This window comes from Oncorhynchus nerka, linkage group LG5 (genome assembly GCF_034236695.1).
Source record: "Oncorhynchus nerka isolate Pitt River linkage group LG5, Oner_Uvic_2.0, whole genome shotgun sequence".
In the NCBI taxonomy this organism is placed as follows: domain Eukaryota; kingdom Metazoa; phylum Chordata; class Actinopteri; order Salmoniformes; family Salmonidae; genus Oncorhynchus; species Oncorhynchus nerka.
This window is the reverse complement of record NC_088400.1, coordinates 42,401,582-42,417,746: the sequence shown is the minus strand read 5'-3', so window position 1 is coordinate 42,417,746 and position 16,165 is coordinate 42,401,582. Positions and strand designations below refer to the sequence as shown.

Genomic DNA, 16,165 nt, shown 5'->3' with positions numbered 1-16,165 from the left:
TTAGCTTTATTAGTGTTGCACCATTATTTTTTACATAATACAACCATATACAATTTCTGTATCACATGTTTTAGAGTGATGACAGTGCCATCCCCCTGGCCTCCGCAATGGATTAGTCCACTGAGACAGGTGCGAATCAGACAGGTATCTTGTGCCACATAACAAAAAAAAAATGCGACTACTCAACTAAAGAAATCTCGGTCGACCAACAGCTTATCGACCGGTGGACTAAATGGGGTCAGCCCTAATTTGTTTACATCCCTGTTAGTGAGCAATGCTCCTTTGCCAAGATAATCCATCCATCTGACAGGAGTGGCATATCAAGAACCACATATGTCTCAAGTTTAGAGGAAGCGTCCAATTGGCAGGCTGACTTGCAGGAATGTACACCAGACCTGTTGCCAGAGAATTTAACATTCATTTTTCTACCATAAATCACCTCCAACACTGAGTGGCACAGCGGTCTAAGGCACTGTATCTCAGTGCTAGAGGCATCACTACAGACCCTGGTTTGATTCCAGGCTGTATCTCAACCGGCTGTGATTGGGAGTCCCATAGCGCGGCGCACAATTGGCCAAGCATCGTCCGGGTGTAGGGTTTGGCCAGGGTAGGCTGTCATTGTCAATAAGAAGTAGTTCTTAACGGACTTGCCTAGTTAAACAAAGCTTAAATTTAAAACACTTTGTGAGCCAACCGGCCTCACAACTACAGACCACATGTACAGTTGAAGTTGGATGTTTACATACACCTTAGCCAAATACATTTAAACTCAGTTTTCACAATCCTGACATTTAATCCCAGTACAAAATCCCTGTTTTAGGTCAGTTAGGATCACCACTTTATTTTAAGAATGTGAAATGTCAGAATAATAGTAGAGAGAATGTTTTATTTCAGATTTTATTTATTTCATCACATTCCCAGTATTTGGTAGCATTGCCTTTAAATTGTTTAACTTGGGTCAAATGTTTCGGGTAGCCTTCCACTAGCTTCCCACAATAAGTTGGATGAATTTTGGCCCATTCCTCCTGACAGAGCTGGTGAAACAATCAGGTTTGTAGGCCTCCTTATTCCACATGCTTCTTCAGTTCTACTCACAAATTTTCTATTGGGTTAAGGTCAGGGCTTTGTGATGGCCACTCCAATACCTTGACTTTGTTGTCCTTAAGCCATTTTGCCACAACTTTGGAAGTATGCCTGGGGACATTGTCCATTTGGAAGACCCATTTGCGACCATGCTTTAACTTCCTTTTTATTTATTTGTATTTATTTAATTAGGCAGGTCAGTTAAGAACAAATTCTTATTTTCAATGACGGCCTAGGAACAGTGGGTTAACTTTTCTGTTTAGGGACAGAACGACAGATTTCTACCTTGTCAGCTCGGGGGTTTGAACTTCAACCTTCCGGTTACTAGTCCAACACTCTAACCACTAGGCTACCCTGACTGATGTCTTGAGATATTGGTTCAATGTATCCACATAATTTTCCTTTCTCATGATGCCATCTATTTTGTGAAGTGCACCAGTACATCCTGCAGCAAAGCACCCCCACAACATGATGCTGCCACCCCCGAGCATCACAGTTAGGATGGTGTTCTTCGGCTTGCAAGCCTCCCCCTTTTTCCTCCAAACATAACGATGGTCATTATGGTCAAACAGTTCTATTTATGTTTCATCAGACCAGAGGACATATCTCCAAAAAGTATGATCTTTGTCCCCATGTGCAGTTGCAAACTGTAGTCTGGCTTTTTAATGGCGGTTTTGGAGCAGTGGCTTCTTCCTTGCTGAGTGGCCTATCAGGTTATGTCTATATAGGACTCGTTTTACTGTGGATATAAATACTTTTGTACCTGTTTCCTCCAGCATCTTCACACGGTCCTTTGCTGTTGTTCTGGGATTGATTTGCACTTTTCGCACCAAAGTACGTTCATCTCTAAGAGACCGAACACATCTCCCTCCTGAGCGGTATGACAGCTGCATGGTCCCATGGTGTTTATACTTGCGTACTATTGTTTGTACAGATGAATGTGGTACCTTCAGGCGTTTGAAAATTTCTCCCAAGGATGAACCAGACTTGTGGAGGTCTACAATTCTTTTGCTGAGGTCTTGGCTGATTTCTTTTGATTTTCCCATGATGTCAAGCAAAGAGGCACCGAGTTTGAAGGTAGGCCTTGAAATACATCCACAGTGATACAGTGAATTATAAGTGAAATAATATGTCTGTAAACAAAGTAGATGTCTTAACTGAATTGCCAAAACTGTAGTTTGATAACAAGAAATGTGTGGAGTGGTTGAAAAATAAGTTTGAATGACTCCAACTTAAGTGTGTGTAAACTTCCAACTTCAATTGTATGGTGTTGTTTGTTGATGTCAACGTTGTGAACAGAGTGCCCCATGGTGGCGTTGGGGTTATAGTATGGGCAGGCATAAGTTACGGACAACAAACACAATTGCATTTTATCGATGGCAATTTGAATGCACAAAAATACCGTGATGAGATCCTGAGGCCCATTTTTTTGTTGTTATCTGTGACCAACAGATGCATATTGTCACGACTTCCGCCGAAGTCGGCTCCTATCCTTGTTCGGGCGGCGTCTGGCGGTCGACGTCACCGGCTTTCTAGCCATCGCCACTCCATTTTTTCATTTTCCATTTGTTTTGTCCTGTTCCCTGCACACCTGGTTTTCATTCCCAAACACACTACATGTATTTATTCCTCTGTTACCCCTCATGTCTTTGTGTGAAATTGTTTGTGTGTTACGTGTTTTTGTACGCACTAGGCTAGCGTTTGGTTTTCCGTGTTATTACACAAAGCTTGTTTGTACTGCTATACATTTGATGTTTTGTGACTGTTTTGTGACTGTTTTGCGCGCTTTACACTTTGCCTTGTAGGCTGGAGGTTTTTGACGCGCGCCTGTTCACAATTCTCTGCTCTCCTGCACCTGACTTCGCCACAAGTACGCACAAGCCTGACACATATCTGCATTCCCAATCGTGAAATCCATAGATTAGGGCCTAATGAATTCATTTCAATTGACTGATTTCCTCATATGAGCTGTAACTCAGCAAAATCAATGGAATTGTTTGGGCTGACCCCAATTAGTCGACCGGTCGATTGTTTGATTGTTTGGTCATTAGGCTGTTGGTCGACAAAGATTTGTTTTAGTCGAGCAGTAACAAATATATATTTTTATTTGTGCCCATCTCAGTAAACTAATTCATTGCTGAGGCGTAGACTAAAAGCCAATTCATGCCTGATTCTAAAATGTGGCCGCAGGCTCCATATGGAGGGTGTGCCTCCACAGGCCAAATCAACCTCTGTACCTCATCGCCATGTGCCTCCCAAATGTTGTAACAATGCGGAGGGCACCGCATAGCTCCGCATTGACATGATTGTTTGACGGTAGGTGGAGGCGGTACATCCTGTAGAAACACAAACTCACTTCCTTGACAACAGCACTGCACTGCCCCGCGAAGCTCAAGAAGTATGAATGCCCTGACTTCTGCTGAGGCCATATCACCGTAAATGCTGCATGGCCAATGCAGAAGTCGGATTGACCGTGCGCCCAGATGCACAATGCATTTCTCTCTCCTGCCAATTTGTGCACATTCACTGTTTCTTAACTTAATTGTGTGAATTGCTTGTGTTTGATTGTTAGTGTATATCAATTTACCATGACATATATCGCTAGTAGTACATTTACCATTAATTCTTATAATTTTTAATGTACAATGTTTGTTACTTTGGTTACGGTTATTTATTTTAATACTTTCAATATGATTATTCCAGTCTTCCTGTTCTCATTGTCTGAGTGCACACATTGTTTCCAGAGTGCACAACCTATACTACAGTTGTGAAAAACACGTTTTTGTTTATTTAATTCCATTTAAGAGTTCTGTCAATTTAGTCATTGTCTTTAGTTTGGAGCGCTCCTGTCAATGTTGAGTAAGGACACGCATGCATAGAAGTAGACCTATAGGCTACCTGGCCTGCGTGCAAATGTAGGCATATAAATGTGTTCATTTGGGGATCTGATAGTATGTCTGATTGGCTTAACACACCACCACTAATGATCTGTGGAGCTTCTCAAAGTAATGTTTTCTTCACCTCAAACAGCAACATCCATTGAGAATTATAATAGTTCCTCAATGTATTTGAAAAATCGTTCCAGCTCTCCCTTTCGATAACCACCGCATGAAAGGGAAAAATGTCATGCTCTGATCCAGTGGACACGTCATAAAATAAGCTTCTTATCAGTGCTAGACTTGGATTGAAATAGGTTCCGGAACTCATTTTGGGTGCTAGTACTGTTTATATGTAGGTGCAGGAGCTCCACAATACTTTTGAACTAATATTCTATAAGAGGAACAGGAGCTCAAGCAGTAGAACATTAGAGGTGCCGGTACTCAGCTCCGGTGAGCTCCTGCCCAAGCCAAGCACTGCTTCTTATCCCTTGCGCAAATTGCCTACAACTGTGTCTGTCCCGAGCTCACTGGTGCATGAATCTCTGGGGGTTCAGAATATTTCATACATTGTTGCATGTTTTGATTAACCACATGACAATGATTTTGAGATATGAAGAGTTATTATGAATTAAATTAAACTGTTTCAAGAAAATGTGCATATGAAAACCATAACTGGCACGCAGATCGGTAGAAATGGTAAGATAAGGGGCCTCCCGTGTGGCACAGTGGTGTTCTACCCCAGAATGTGTCACAGCTGGCTGTGACCGGCAGACTCATGATGCGGCGCACAATTGGCCCAGTGTTGTCCGGGTTAGGGGAGGGTTTAGCCGGCTGTGATTTCCTTGTCCCATCGCGCTCTAGCGACTCCTTGTGGTGGGCCGGTCGCCTGCAAGCTGACTTTGGTCGCCAGCTGGACAGTGTTTCCTCCAGATTAAGCAAGCAGAGTGTCGAGAAGCAGTGTGGCTTGGCAGGGTCATGTTTCGCATGGCTCTCGACCTCGCCTCTCCCGAGTATGTAAGGGAAATTTCAGTGATTGGACAAGACTAACTACAATTAGGGGGAAAAAGGGGCAAAAGTACAATACATTTTTTTAAATAAATGGTAAGATAAATTGCCATTCCAAATGAGAAAGGCTACGAACTCTTCAGATAGCCTATTACCAGAAACTTCAGGGGATTAATGGCAGAATCTGTGAAAGCCAGCACGAGAGGGAGGACAAGAGTTGGGTCAGGTTAAGGTTATTTTTTAAATACATTTTTTATGGTTATCTAGATCTCTGGCACCCTCATGAGGCATCAAACTGTAAGCTTAAAGCATCAGACAAGTTCAATGCATTTAGTTAATTTTATTCAAACACAGGGTGTCTATATATGGAAAAAACATGTTTAAAAATGTCGAGTAATAGATTGCTCGAAAGAACAGACAACTTTTGCTCACCAAAATGTTTGTTTTTTTGTTGGGACGGAAACAATTGACAAATCAGCATTTGTATATTTTCAAAATTAATGTTTATCTTTTTCAATATTCCTACATGAATATAAAACAAAAGTTATTGAAATCAAAATACTACTAATATTACGCATAATATGCTTTGTAGCACCTATGGAGTCTTAAAGCAGGCTGGGTAAATATGCCAACTTTGATAATAATTTTTCAATTATGCTTTTAGATACAAATGTCCAATATATGTGAACAATCCTTCCTCTGAAGGACTCTTCTATTCATTACATTTTGTGAAAATCTCAAAATCTGGTTCTTTTTTTTGTTTAGGTTTCGTGAGGACCCACTGGGCACACACTGGTTGAATCAACATTGTTTCCACGACATTTCATTGAAATTACATTGAACCAACATGGAATAGAAGTTGAATTGACGTCTGTGCCTAGTTGGGAATCACTCATGAAATGCTGCTTTCCATTCTACCGACCTAGCCACTGTAATTTCCCAATCAATTCAGCTGTCATACTGTAGGTTAGCGGTACATGGTTAGTGATTCTCTGATCAAAAGTATTATATGATATGTATTTTCATTTACTTTTATTACTTTGAATGAGCACTGAAATATCCAGTATATTTAAATATATATGCTTTTTTAAAGATGAATACGGACATTCTGAAGGATGTATTCAAACTCAGTCCCAACCATTCCACTTCACTTTTTAGTTTTTTTGTGGTGTCTAACTAATGAACTGACGCAAAGTGTGTCACAGCAAATGTTTATTACCCCCACAAAGTCTGATTCAATTCCAACTGATCTTCCCACACAGATAGTCTTTTTCACTGTATGGCTCTCAGTTTCCCTCTCCATATGTTATTTTATGTAATCTCAACCCATTTAACCTGGCTATGCTTCATGGGGTCCCTATTTAATATCCCTCCCTGAACATAAAGTTTTTAAAAAGCCTGTGAACTTCTGTGTTTGTATCGCCATATTGTTTTCTCTGATCTGTATGGTTGTAGGCAACTATATGTGTGTTTTATACGTTCATATGCACATGGTCTTCGAGCTCCAGTATTCCCTGTGGTTGCCGCACAGGGAACGACCTGAATGCTGAATCCCTCTGGTTGGATATCATATGGAAATGGGTTGGGCCCCATCAAGACAAAAAGATCACTATGGATTCTCTCTGAAAATGCTGCATGTCAGGCAATCGGAGAGGGATATGCTTCCATTACCTTGTCATTCACAATGCTCTTCCCATCCCAGGCCCAGCCGCGCTTTGTGAAGTAGTTGACGGTGGCAAACTCAATGAGGGCGGAGAAGACAAAGGCGTAGCAGACAGCGATGAACCAGTCCATGGCCGTGGCGTAGGCCACCTTGGGGAGGGAGTTACGAGCACTTATACTCAGGGTGGTCATTGTCAGCACAGTGGTTACACCTAGGGGAACAGCAAACAGTTTCAGTGTGGTCAGTTTCCTTAGATTATAATTCAATCATTTTAAGTACCTTATCTACAGATACCATGTACAGCCAAGTAATTACGTTCTGGTTTGCAAAGAAGAGTAGGTGTATAGTAATAACTATTTTATGTAACATCTTGTACAAAAGGCTGTGGAGAAATAGTAGTTATCATAGTGCTGTAGAATAGATCGAAGTTCATCATATCAGAGCTGTAGCTCCGCACACCTGTGAAGTGGAGCAGAGCATGCTGGGCGATCTCCAGCTCCTGTGTTTCCCTCACTAGTTAGCCAGTGTGCGTCCTGACTGATATGTAAATGTAGGTACATATTTGAGTCGCAACAAAATTGAATATAATCTTGCAGATAGGGTTCCGAATGACAGAATTTGTGACCTGTTTCAGGAAACTAGGCGTATGTCGTGGGTCACTGCTTCACAGGAGAACCGTTTGAACGTAAACTTTTCTTTTTTTTCAAAATGCCTTCTCGAACATGTGAACTTTAATGTGCCTTAATAACAAACATGTATGCTATCTGTAAATACGAATAGACATTTTTAATTACGAGCCTCGTTGGTTTAGCCAAAGAAAAAGTCAACTACCTTCCCGCTAGCCATGATTGGCTGAGATAATGAGTGGGCTGGACATGCCGAGAGATGAGTTTGAATTGGTCTGCCATATAGCACGCTCCTGTCTATTTGAGCTGGTCAGTATGTCTAGGTAATCCTGTCTAACGTGTATTAAAACTGCATAAGTGGGGATCTCCAATTTCTGGAGGACTGAGTTTTATTGAGAAGGAGGTGGAGAAAGCACCTGTCTCAGGATTACATCTCCAAACGAAGGGCAACCATGTCATCCGACAGGAGTCACCTCCAACCATGAATGATGTATGTAAGCTACATTTTCAGATATGACATGTTTCATATTTTGACAGAAACAGCCATTTGCTTGGCTAGCTATAGCCTAATGTTAGCAAGCTAACATTGAACCTGGTTGGTTAGCTACCTGCAGATTCATGCAGGGTAGTAATGTCATGAGTTGTCATTATGGTTAATTGTTTACCTAGTTAGCTAGCTAACATTCGCTGGCTGGCTCGCTAGCTAACATTACGTGTATGACCTTATTATTCATATCTCAGAGCCATTTGCTTAGCTAGCTAACATTGAACCTGGTTGGATAGCTCCTTGCAGATTCATTTGAATTTTTATTTCACCTTTATTTAACCAGATAGGCTAGTTGAGAACAAGTTCTCATTTACAACTGCAACCTGGCCAAGATAAAGCAAAGCAGTACAACACAAACAACAACACAGAGTTACACATGGAATAAACAAACATACAGTCAATAACACAATAGAGAAAAAGTCTATATTACAGTGTATGCAAATTAGGTAAGATAAGGTAATAAATAGGCCATAGTGACGAAAGAATTACAATTTAGCAATTAAACACTGGAGTGATAGATGTGCAGAAGATTGATGTGCAAGTAGAGATACTGGGTTGTAAAGGAGCAAAATAAATAAATAAATACAGTATGGGGATGAGGTAGATAGATGGGCTGTTTACAGATGGGCTATGTACAGGTTCAGTGATCTGTGAGCTGCTCTGACAGCTGGTGCTTATAGCTAGTGAGGGAGATATGAGTATCCAGTTTCAGTGATTTTTGCAATTCATTCCAGTCATTGGCAGCAGAGAACTGGAAGGAAAGGCAGCCAAATGAGGATTTGGCTTTGGGGGTGACCAGTGAAATATACCTGCTGGAGCGTGCTACGGGTGGGTGCTGCTATGGTGACCAGTGAGCTGAGATAAGGCGGTGCTTTACCTAGAAAAGACTTATCGATGACCTGGAGTCAGTGGGTTTGGCGATGACTATGAAGCGAGGGCCAGCCAACGAGAGCATACAGGTCGCAGTGGTGGGTAGTGTATGGGTCTTTGGTGACAAAACGGATGGCACTGTGATAGACTGCATCCAATTTGCTGAGTAGAGTGTTGGAGGCTATTTTGTAAATGACATCGCCGAAGTCAAGGATTGGTAGGATAGTCAGTTTTACGAGGGTATGTTTGGCAGAATGAGTGAACGATGCTTTGTTGCGAAACAGGAAGCCAATTCTAGATTTCATGCAAGGTAGTAACGTCGTGAGTTGGGATTATGCTTCATTGTTTACATACAGTAGCTAGCTAGCTAGATTCCTTAACAAAAGACTCCACTATATAAGTAACCATTTTGTGTGCGTTCGTAAATTCAGCCTGGCCATCTTCTCCGATTTCAGAGCACTCTCGTCTGAGTGTACCAGAGAGCGCAGAATAACTGATGAATTTACAAATGCTCAACACCCTTTGAATATGGCCGATATCAGTAAACGTTGGCAAAAAGCATAATTAAATTGTTGCCAGCAGCACAGTTACAGTCACCAACGCTCTGGATAACATGAAAACAGCCTAACCAGCTCTGCTAGGGCGAGTAAAATGGTTAGCTTGGGTGCTTGACTGCCGGATCAACGTTCAGATCAACCCTACTCATCGGCCAGAGCGTCCGGTGCGGACTGTAGAGTATAACATTCCATTTTGTAGCTCTAAAAGTCTCTACTTTTATCCCCCGCCCAAAAAAATCACAATTTTACATGTTTCTACGTAAGATGGTCGGTTACATTTTACGTGTACAACATCTAAAGACCTGAATCACTATACTGAGAGCTTTTCCATTTCTAAAAAGACACATTTGGGCGTTTTTGGAGCATTTATTCAAGCTTTTTCAGAGCCCCCTTACTGCACAACGAGGATGAAAAAGTGAATCAGTGGTTGGGGTAAGTTTCTCAAAAACAAGTGAAATCGCAAAAATAAGTGTCTGGATGCCATTTACATCAAACATGAAGTAAAAACATTGTCTCTGCAAATAAGAGATGAGCCTGTATTTACTCAAATTGTATTTTTAGAACTAAGGTTGAGAATAAACGCTTGAATTTCTTTAAACCAATTTTTTTCTTATCTTCAGAAAAACATTAATTCGCTGCCCACTTCGCCGAGGGTATACTATCTGTGGCACTGAAATATGAGGAGGCTTAACGGGACACAGAGAATAATAAACCAACCAACTCCCCCTTTTCAGAGCAAACCCAATCCTATCTAGAAATGTCCTGATCCTTTAAAGCTGGTTACACAACCATGTCCCATTCTACCGTGAACACATCAGGATGGTTGTTGGCGGTGCTACCTACACACTAACATACAGTACTAACACCCTCAAAAGTGTATGCCAGGCTAGCACAGCCTCCCTTCAGTATTACCAAACCAATCTACTAGTAAAGCCTGGAACAGACATTCCACCATAAATGGGATTTAAAAAAAGGTTACTTGTAAAAGGTAATTATCACAAAACCTAAATTATTTGTATGTATAATTTGTATTAAGCAGAAAACATGATACTTATCATACAGTAACTGCTAAAATGAACCTATTTTTTTCACTAGTTGTAGTTATGTGGCCTCTAGAGTCATACAGCTCCAGAGTACATTTTTAATTGCCATCTTCAATCAAAAGTTGCTTGCTCTGTTTGCATGATTCATTCAGAAAGGTTATTCACACCAGAAGTTGCTGACTTTATTGTGTAATGTGCTTATTCTTTATATAATATATTGTGTTTATCATGTGTGAATGGTAATCATCTCTGCAGTGATATGACTGTGCTGTACATGTTTTCAAATGACCAAATAAAATCTGTCCATCAATGTCTGCCCAGGTGTACAGAGCATATTTCTGCAGTCTATGTAGCCCACGGGGGAATATTAACCCAATGAGGCCCCACCGTTGCGCCAGCGTGATTTAGGACTTCTAACCATTCTAAACTTTGTATTTGAGCTACATTCACCATTGGATTTGTCTTTTTCTTCTGATTAACGTGGAGCTGAACTTGAGCGGTGTTTGTGAGACTAGGGCGGATGCCGAAGGGGCTGGGTCTTTTTTTATTTTTTATTTTACAAAATCGTCTGTAGCATCAGAATGGTTTGAGCTTCAAACTATTAAAAGCCAAGACTCTCATGAACCCCCACTTGTAACATGTTTTGCTCTATGAAGCTCACAAGCTACACAAGAGTCATTAGAAGGTCAGGTGTTTTTCTACATAGACGATCATATGAAATCCTGGGATAAAGTGTCTATACTACTGTAATAAACTCACATAGTTGCTGTCACAATCTCCACACAGTTGTCACTGACAAGTTGAATATTAATTTCTCACTGATCAAACCATTTCTGTACATAGAGAATTCCTATAAATTAATTGTAATCAGGTTTTTGCTTTGGCAGGCCTTATTTTGTTTTATTGACATTTGTCAATAAAACCCATGAATGCAACTGTTTATGTCAAATTGTTTTGTGTTCTACCTGTATCCCTGGTTGTCCTGAAAAGAAAATGCCTATTTTTGCTGGGGTCTGGCATTGGCTACCAAACAACCCCCTGCTTTTCGTAAACAGGCTAAGTTCTGATCACACTATTAAGCTAGCCCTCCTCTTGGCCCCTAGCACTAAATTCAATTACCTTGCTATGGCAGAACAAACACTCACTTGGCTTTTCAGGCTGTCGCACAGGATTGGAACAAGTGTTGCTCATTCATTACACAGTAATACAAACAGCTATACCGCAGAGTGGGTCGGAAAACAGGCAATCGGACACACAGGGCACATCTTCAAGGCTCCTGGCACCACGGAGCAACACTGAACTGCAATTAGGTGGTCTGCATGACATGATAACTTGCCACTACTATGTCACCAATGCAGGACCAAGCCAAAATAAGACAGGGAGGAGGAGAGAAAGAGATATAGTGAGTAGTGTGAGACAGGGTAAGAAGAGGACCAATGCTTGGGTAAGTAAAAAAAATGGTGGGAGAAAGCAGGAGAGATATGGATAGAGCAAAAGGGGTACACACAAATCCTCTCAAACCTTTGTGCATATCTCCCTTTGACATCAAAGCAGGATAGGTGGCCCCATACTCACCAAACACAGTCCTAGCTGGCACGGACTCTCTGTTCAGCCAGAAGGACACTTGGGAGAGGATGACAGTCATGATGCATGGTAGATAGGTCTGTATCACAAAGTAACCAATCTTCCGCTTCAAATGGAAATGTGCCGTCATGACAGTGTATTCGCCTGCAGAGAGAAAAGAGTGCTTTATTAACTTATACTGCCCAAACTAGAGTACCACTCTTTAAAGGGTAACCATATTAATTCACGTGCAATTATACATATATTCTTCACCAGTTCACATTTATCACTATGCGAATTCATAATAATATGGATGTGGATACTTTGGGTTTGATATGCAAATGTTAGAAATTTTTTGTACTTTTCAAATTTCAAACAAGGCCAATTGAATTAAGCATTGCACATGGTGACTGTATAACCGCATCTGAAAACTAAAGCGCATCCGAGGACATTAAATAATGCCAATGACGCAACAGCATGCACGACTTGTAATGGGAGAATATCTAAAAAAGAACCCAAGATTAGAGATGAGTAGAGAAAGATGCGTGTTACCCATGGCAACAGAACAGAGAAATATATCTCATTTGTTGTGATCCTGCAATAAAGGCCTTGATACTGCCACTTGGCAGAAGGAAAACGTGATTTATGTTTCTGGCTAATCGCAAAATATTTTGTATCCCTGTTATTCAAGAGCACTTACAGTATTGCCTGCTTTACACCCATTTAGAGGGAGTCTTAATGATTTCCACAACGGGTGGAAAACGTGGGATCATATGGACACTTGACTAAGTGCTTGAGGATCTGGCCTATGCAGGTGATCTCGCTATTCTTGCAAGTTGACATCAGGACTTGCAGGCAAAAACTCCGAAGTTGGCAGACCGCACAAATAGCAGGACTCAACATCAACATTCAAAAGACAAAAACCATTATGGTGATCACCAAAACCAACATCAACAACCCTGCTGTGGAAGAGGTGGATGAGTTCATTTATATTGGGTAAAGGATGACCAAGGATGGCAATTCCATGAGCGACGTGATCACCATGTTAAGACCAGTATGGAGAGCTAAGAACATCAGCCTATCACTCAAAATTTGCATCTTCAAAAGCAATGTCCTCAGAGGTGGATGGAGGTATGTACGTAACACTTCTGCCACGGCCAGGGTTGGCAGTGCAAGAGACATGGATCTCACCCTTCACCCCTGGCTGAAGATGAAGACCACAGATTGGGCTGTTGCTCTTCTGCCCAACGGGGGGTGGGTGGAGGTGTGTGGACTTCACTACCTGGCCTCAGCTTGGGGAGGATATCAACAGCCGGACACTAAGATCCTAGGCCACCAAGGATGGGAAATACTGAAGATACTAATCTCACCCTCCAAACCCGGTGGTGTCCTGGAGACGGTGGTGGTGAGGGACTTGCACTGTTCTAAAGAGGCAGATGGGAGGTGGCTAGCCTGCCTTCCCCTATAGCTTGTTAAGTCAGCCACATTTGATGGGGAATGGAGTAGACCAGGGGAAGGATGCCTTCCCAGCAGATGAGCAATACACCCTCATTACAGAATGAGGCAGGAGACATAGGGCAGCGCTGACATAGCCCTCTGTTGGTGTAAATGAAGATGGAGAGCCTGATTGTAGATAGCTTCAGCCTCCTGTCGGCACTGATGATGCCAGCACACCTCCACTTGAGATGCACATTTTCATGAATTCGTTCAAATGTACAAATATTCAGGAAAATAACCTCACACTCAACGTCAACAAAACTAAGGAGATGATTGTGGACTTCAGGAAACAGCAGAGGGAGCACCCCCCTATCCACATCGATGGGACAGTAGTGGAGAGGGTAGTAAGTTTTAAGTTCCTCGGCGTACACATCACGGACAAACTGAATTGGTCCACCCACATAGACAGCATCGTGAAGAAGGCGCAGCAGCGCCTCTTCAACCTCAGGAGGCTGAAGAAATTCGGCTTGTCACCAAAAGCACTCACAAACTTCTACAGATGCACAATCGAGAGCATCCTGTCGGGCTGGTACGGCAACTGTTCCGCCCACAACCGTAAGGCTCTCCAGAGGGTAGTGAGGTCTGCACAACGCATCACCGGGGGAAAACTACCTGCCCTCCAGGACACTTACACCACTCGATGTCACAGGAAGGCCATAAAGATCATCAAGGACAACAACCACCCGAGCCACTGCCTGTTCACCCCGCTATCATCCAGAAGGCGAGGTCAGTACAGGTGCATCAAAGCAGGGACCGAGAGACTGAAAAACAGCTTATATATCAAGGCCATCAGACTGTTAAACAGCCACCACTAACATTGAGTGGCTGCTGCCAACACACTGACTCAACTCCAGCCACTTTAATAATGGAAATTGATGGAAAATATATCACTAGCCACTTTAAAAAATGCTGCTTAATATAATGTTTACATACCCTACATTATTCATCTCATATGTATATACTGTACTCTATATCATCTAATGCATTTCTATGTAATACATGTATCACTAGCCACTTTAAACTCTGCCACTTTGTTTACATACCCTACATTATTCATCCCATATGTATATACTGTACTCGATACCATCTACTGCATCTTGCCTATGCCGTTCTGTACCATCACTCATTCATATATCTTTATGTACATATTCTTTATCCCTTTACACTTGTGTGTATAAGGTAGTAGTTTTGGAATTGTTAGGTTAGATTACTCGTTGGTTATTACTGCATTGTCGGAACTAGAAGCACAAGCATTTCGCTACACTCCCATTAACATCTGCTAACCATGTGTATGTGACAAATACATTTGATTTGATTTGATTAGACATCTACTTTGAGTTATTTTGTCATTTCCTGTCCACTCATTTGCTTTGGAAAACACCCCCTGTCCTCTCTGTGACTCAATGTAAAATAAGAATACAACAAAATGAAATGATTTTCTAAAACAATTTAGCTGTTATGTTCGTGGGCCGATGCAAGATGTCCCTCACATTCAAGCCTCAGAGTACAGGTAGTCGTGCCAAACGACCTAGTTTACCGCAACGGTAGACTACACACTGACACGGTACTAATGAATGATTCATTTAAACACAATCAGCAAATATGTAGGGGATAGAAGGGATTCAGTGACGGGGGCTCCTCCGTATTTCACTTGGACAACGCTCTTAGTGGCACTTAAGCCCAGGAATTCAATCTTTTAAGCACTGCACTTTCAGACCAGTGGCATATGACTGAATCATTTAGTTGGGATCGTAGGGCTTTTTCCTTAATGAAAACAGATTAGAAATTCCCATTGAATGTTAAAACATCCAACAGTAATTTGCTCTACATTGTTGGAATGGAGACTTATGGGTAGTAATGGATAGTGGCACTAAACCCGGGAGTGTGTGATGTCTAAGTGAAGGGGAAGAAGAAGAAGAAGAAGAAGAAGAAGAAGGGAAGGAAGGAGGAGGAAAAGGAGGGGTGACAGAGGAGAATAGATCCACGCTGCATAGAACCAGACTGACCTGGTCATGAATATCCTCAAGAGTGTTTCAAACATGTAATGACTTTTGTGACGAGAGTGCTCCCCAGAGACGCATGCGGAGACATGCAGAGGGGAGCAGATACTAATCCTTGAGGACCACTACACTGGCCACCGTATTGATCCGCTTTGCTGGCAAAGTCATGGTGACAAGACAATCCCATGCCATGCCACATAGCTGGAGCGCATCCTGCATTTCTCTGGGTTTCTCTGAGGTTTCTCTCTGCCTTCTCTGTGGCTATAAATAACTATTATTCTGTATTTTCATATGAGGTTTTGGCATTATTCAAAGCAGCCAACATCTCCCTAGCATATTTTGCTTTTATTTCAATGGTGGAGCACAGTCACGAAATGTAGTGTAATAAGAAAATATATATAATTCCACGGTGCCTTCTGCTTTCCCTCAGTAATACACATATTTTGTAACACCCCGAAAATCAAATGAATAACTGCATTTCGAAAGGTCACAATGCTCAATATTGACAAACAACCTGTTCGCCATATAACTAAAACGAGCCTGTCTGCCTCTTGGTGGAGTGTATGTGTCACTGTCGAATGCCTCTCCTTACGCTAAGGACTCCCCTCCAACCCCTTTGTTGACAGCTTTTTTTCTCCATCTGTTCCTATACACAGACTTTTCCTTCCCTTTTTTTTTACTGTGTGTTTGTTTCTCAGTCCAGAACACAGCATTTCTTCCCCATTTATCGCTCTGGTGCATTTTTGTGAGACAAGGCGCCTCTTGTGTCTTGCGACGGCTCCAAAATAAGACCAGCAGCAGCAGTACAGCTCAGGAATAAGGAGGCGGTCCT

At 41.9% G+C, this 16,165-nt stretch overlaps 1 protein-coding gene across 1 annotated transcript in view; it reads right to left on the bottom strand.

The window, feature by feature from the left end:
* The window catches only part of LOC115129528 (gamma-aminobutyric acid receptor subunit alpha-2-like), a 55,146-nt gene that overhangs the window by 12,635 nt on the left and 26,346 nt on the right, over positions 1-16,165 (bottom strand). The window contains exons 7-8 of the mRNA XM_029659960.2: positions 11,849-12,001; positions 6,639-6,841 (exon numbers count right to left, since the gene is read on the bottom strand). Coding sequence (XP_029515820.1) covers positions 6,639-6,841; positions 11,849-12,001 — 356 coding nt within the window. The remainder of the gene's footprint in view (positions 1-6,638; positions 6,842-11,848; positions 12,002-16,165) is intronic.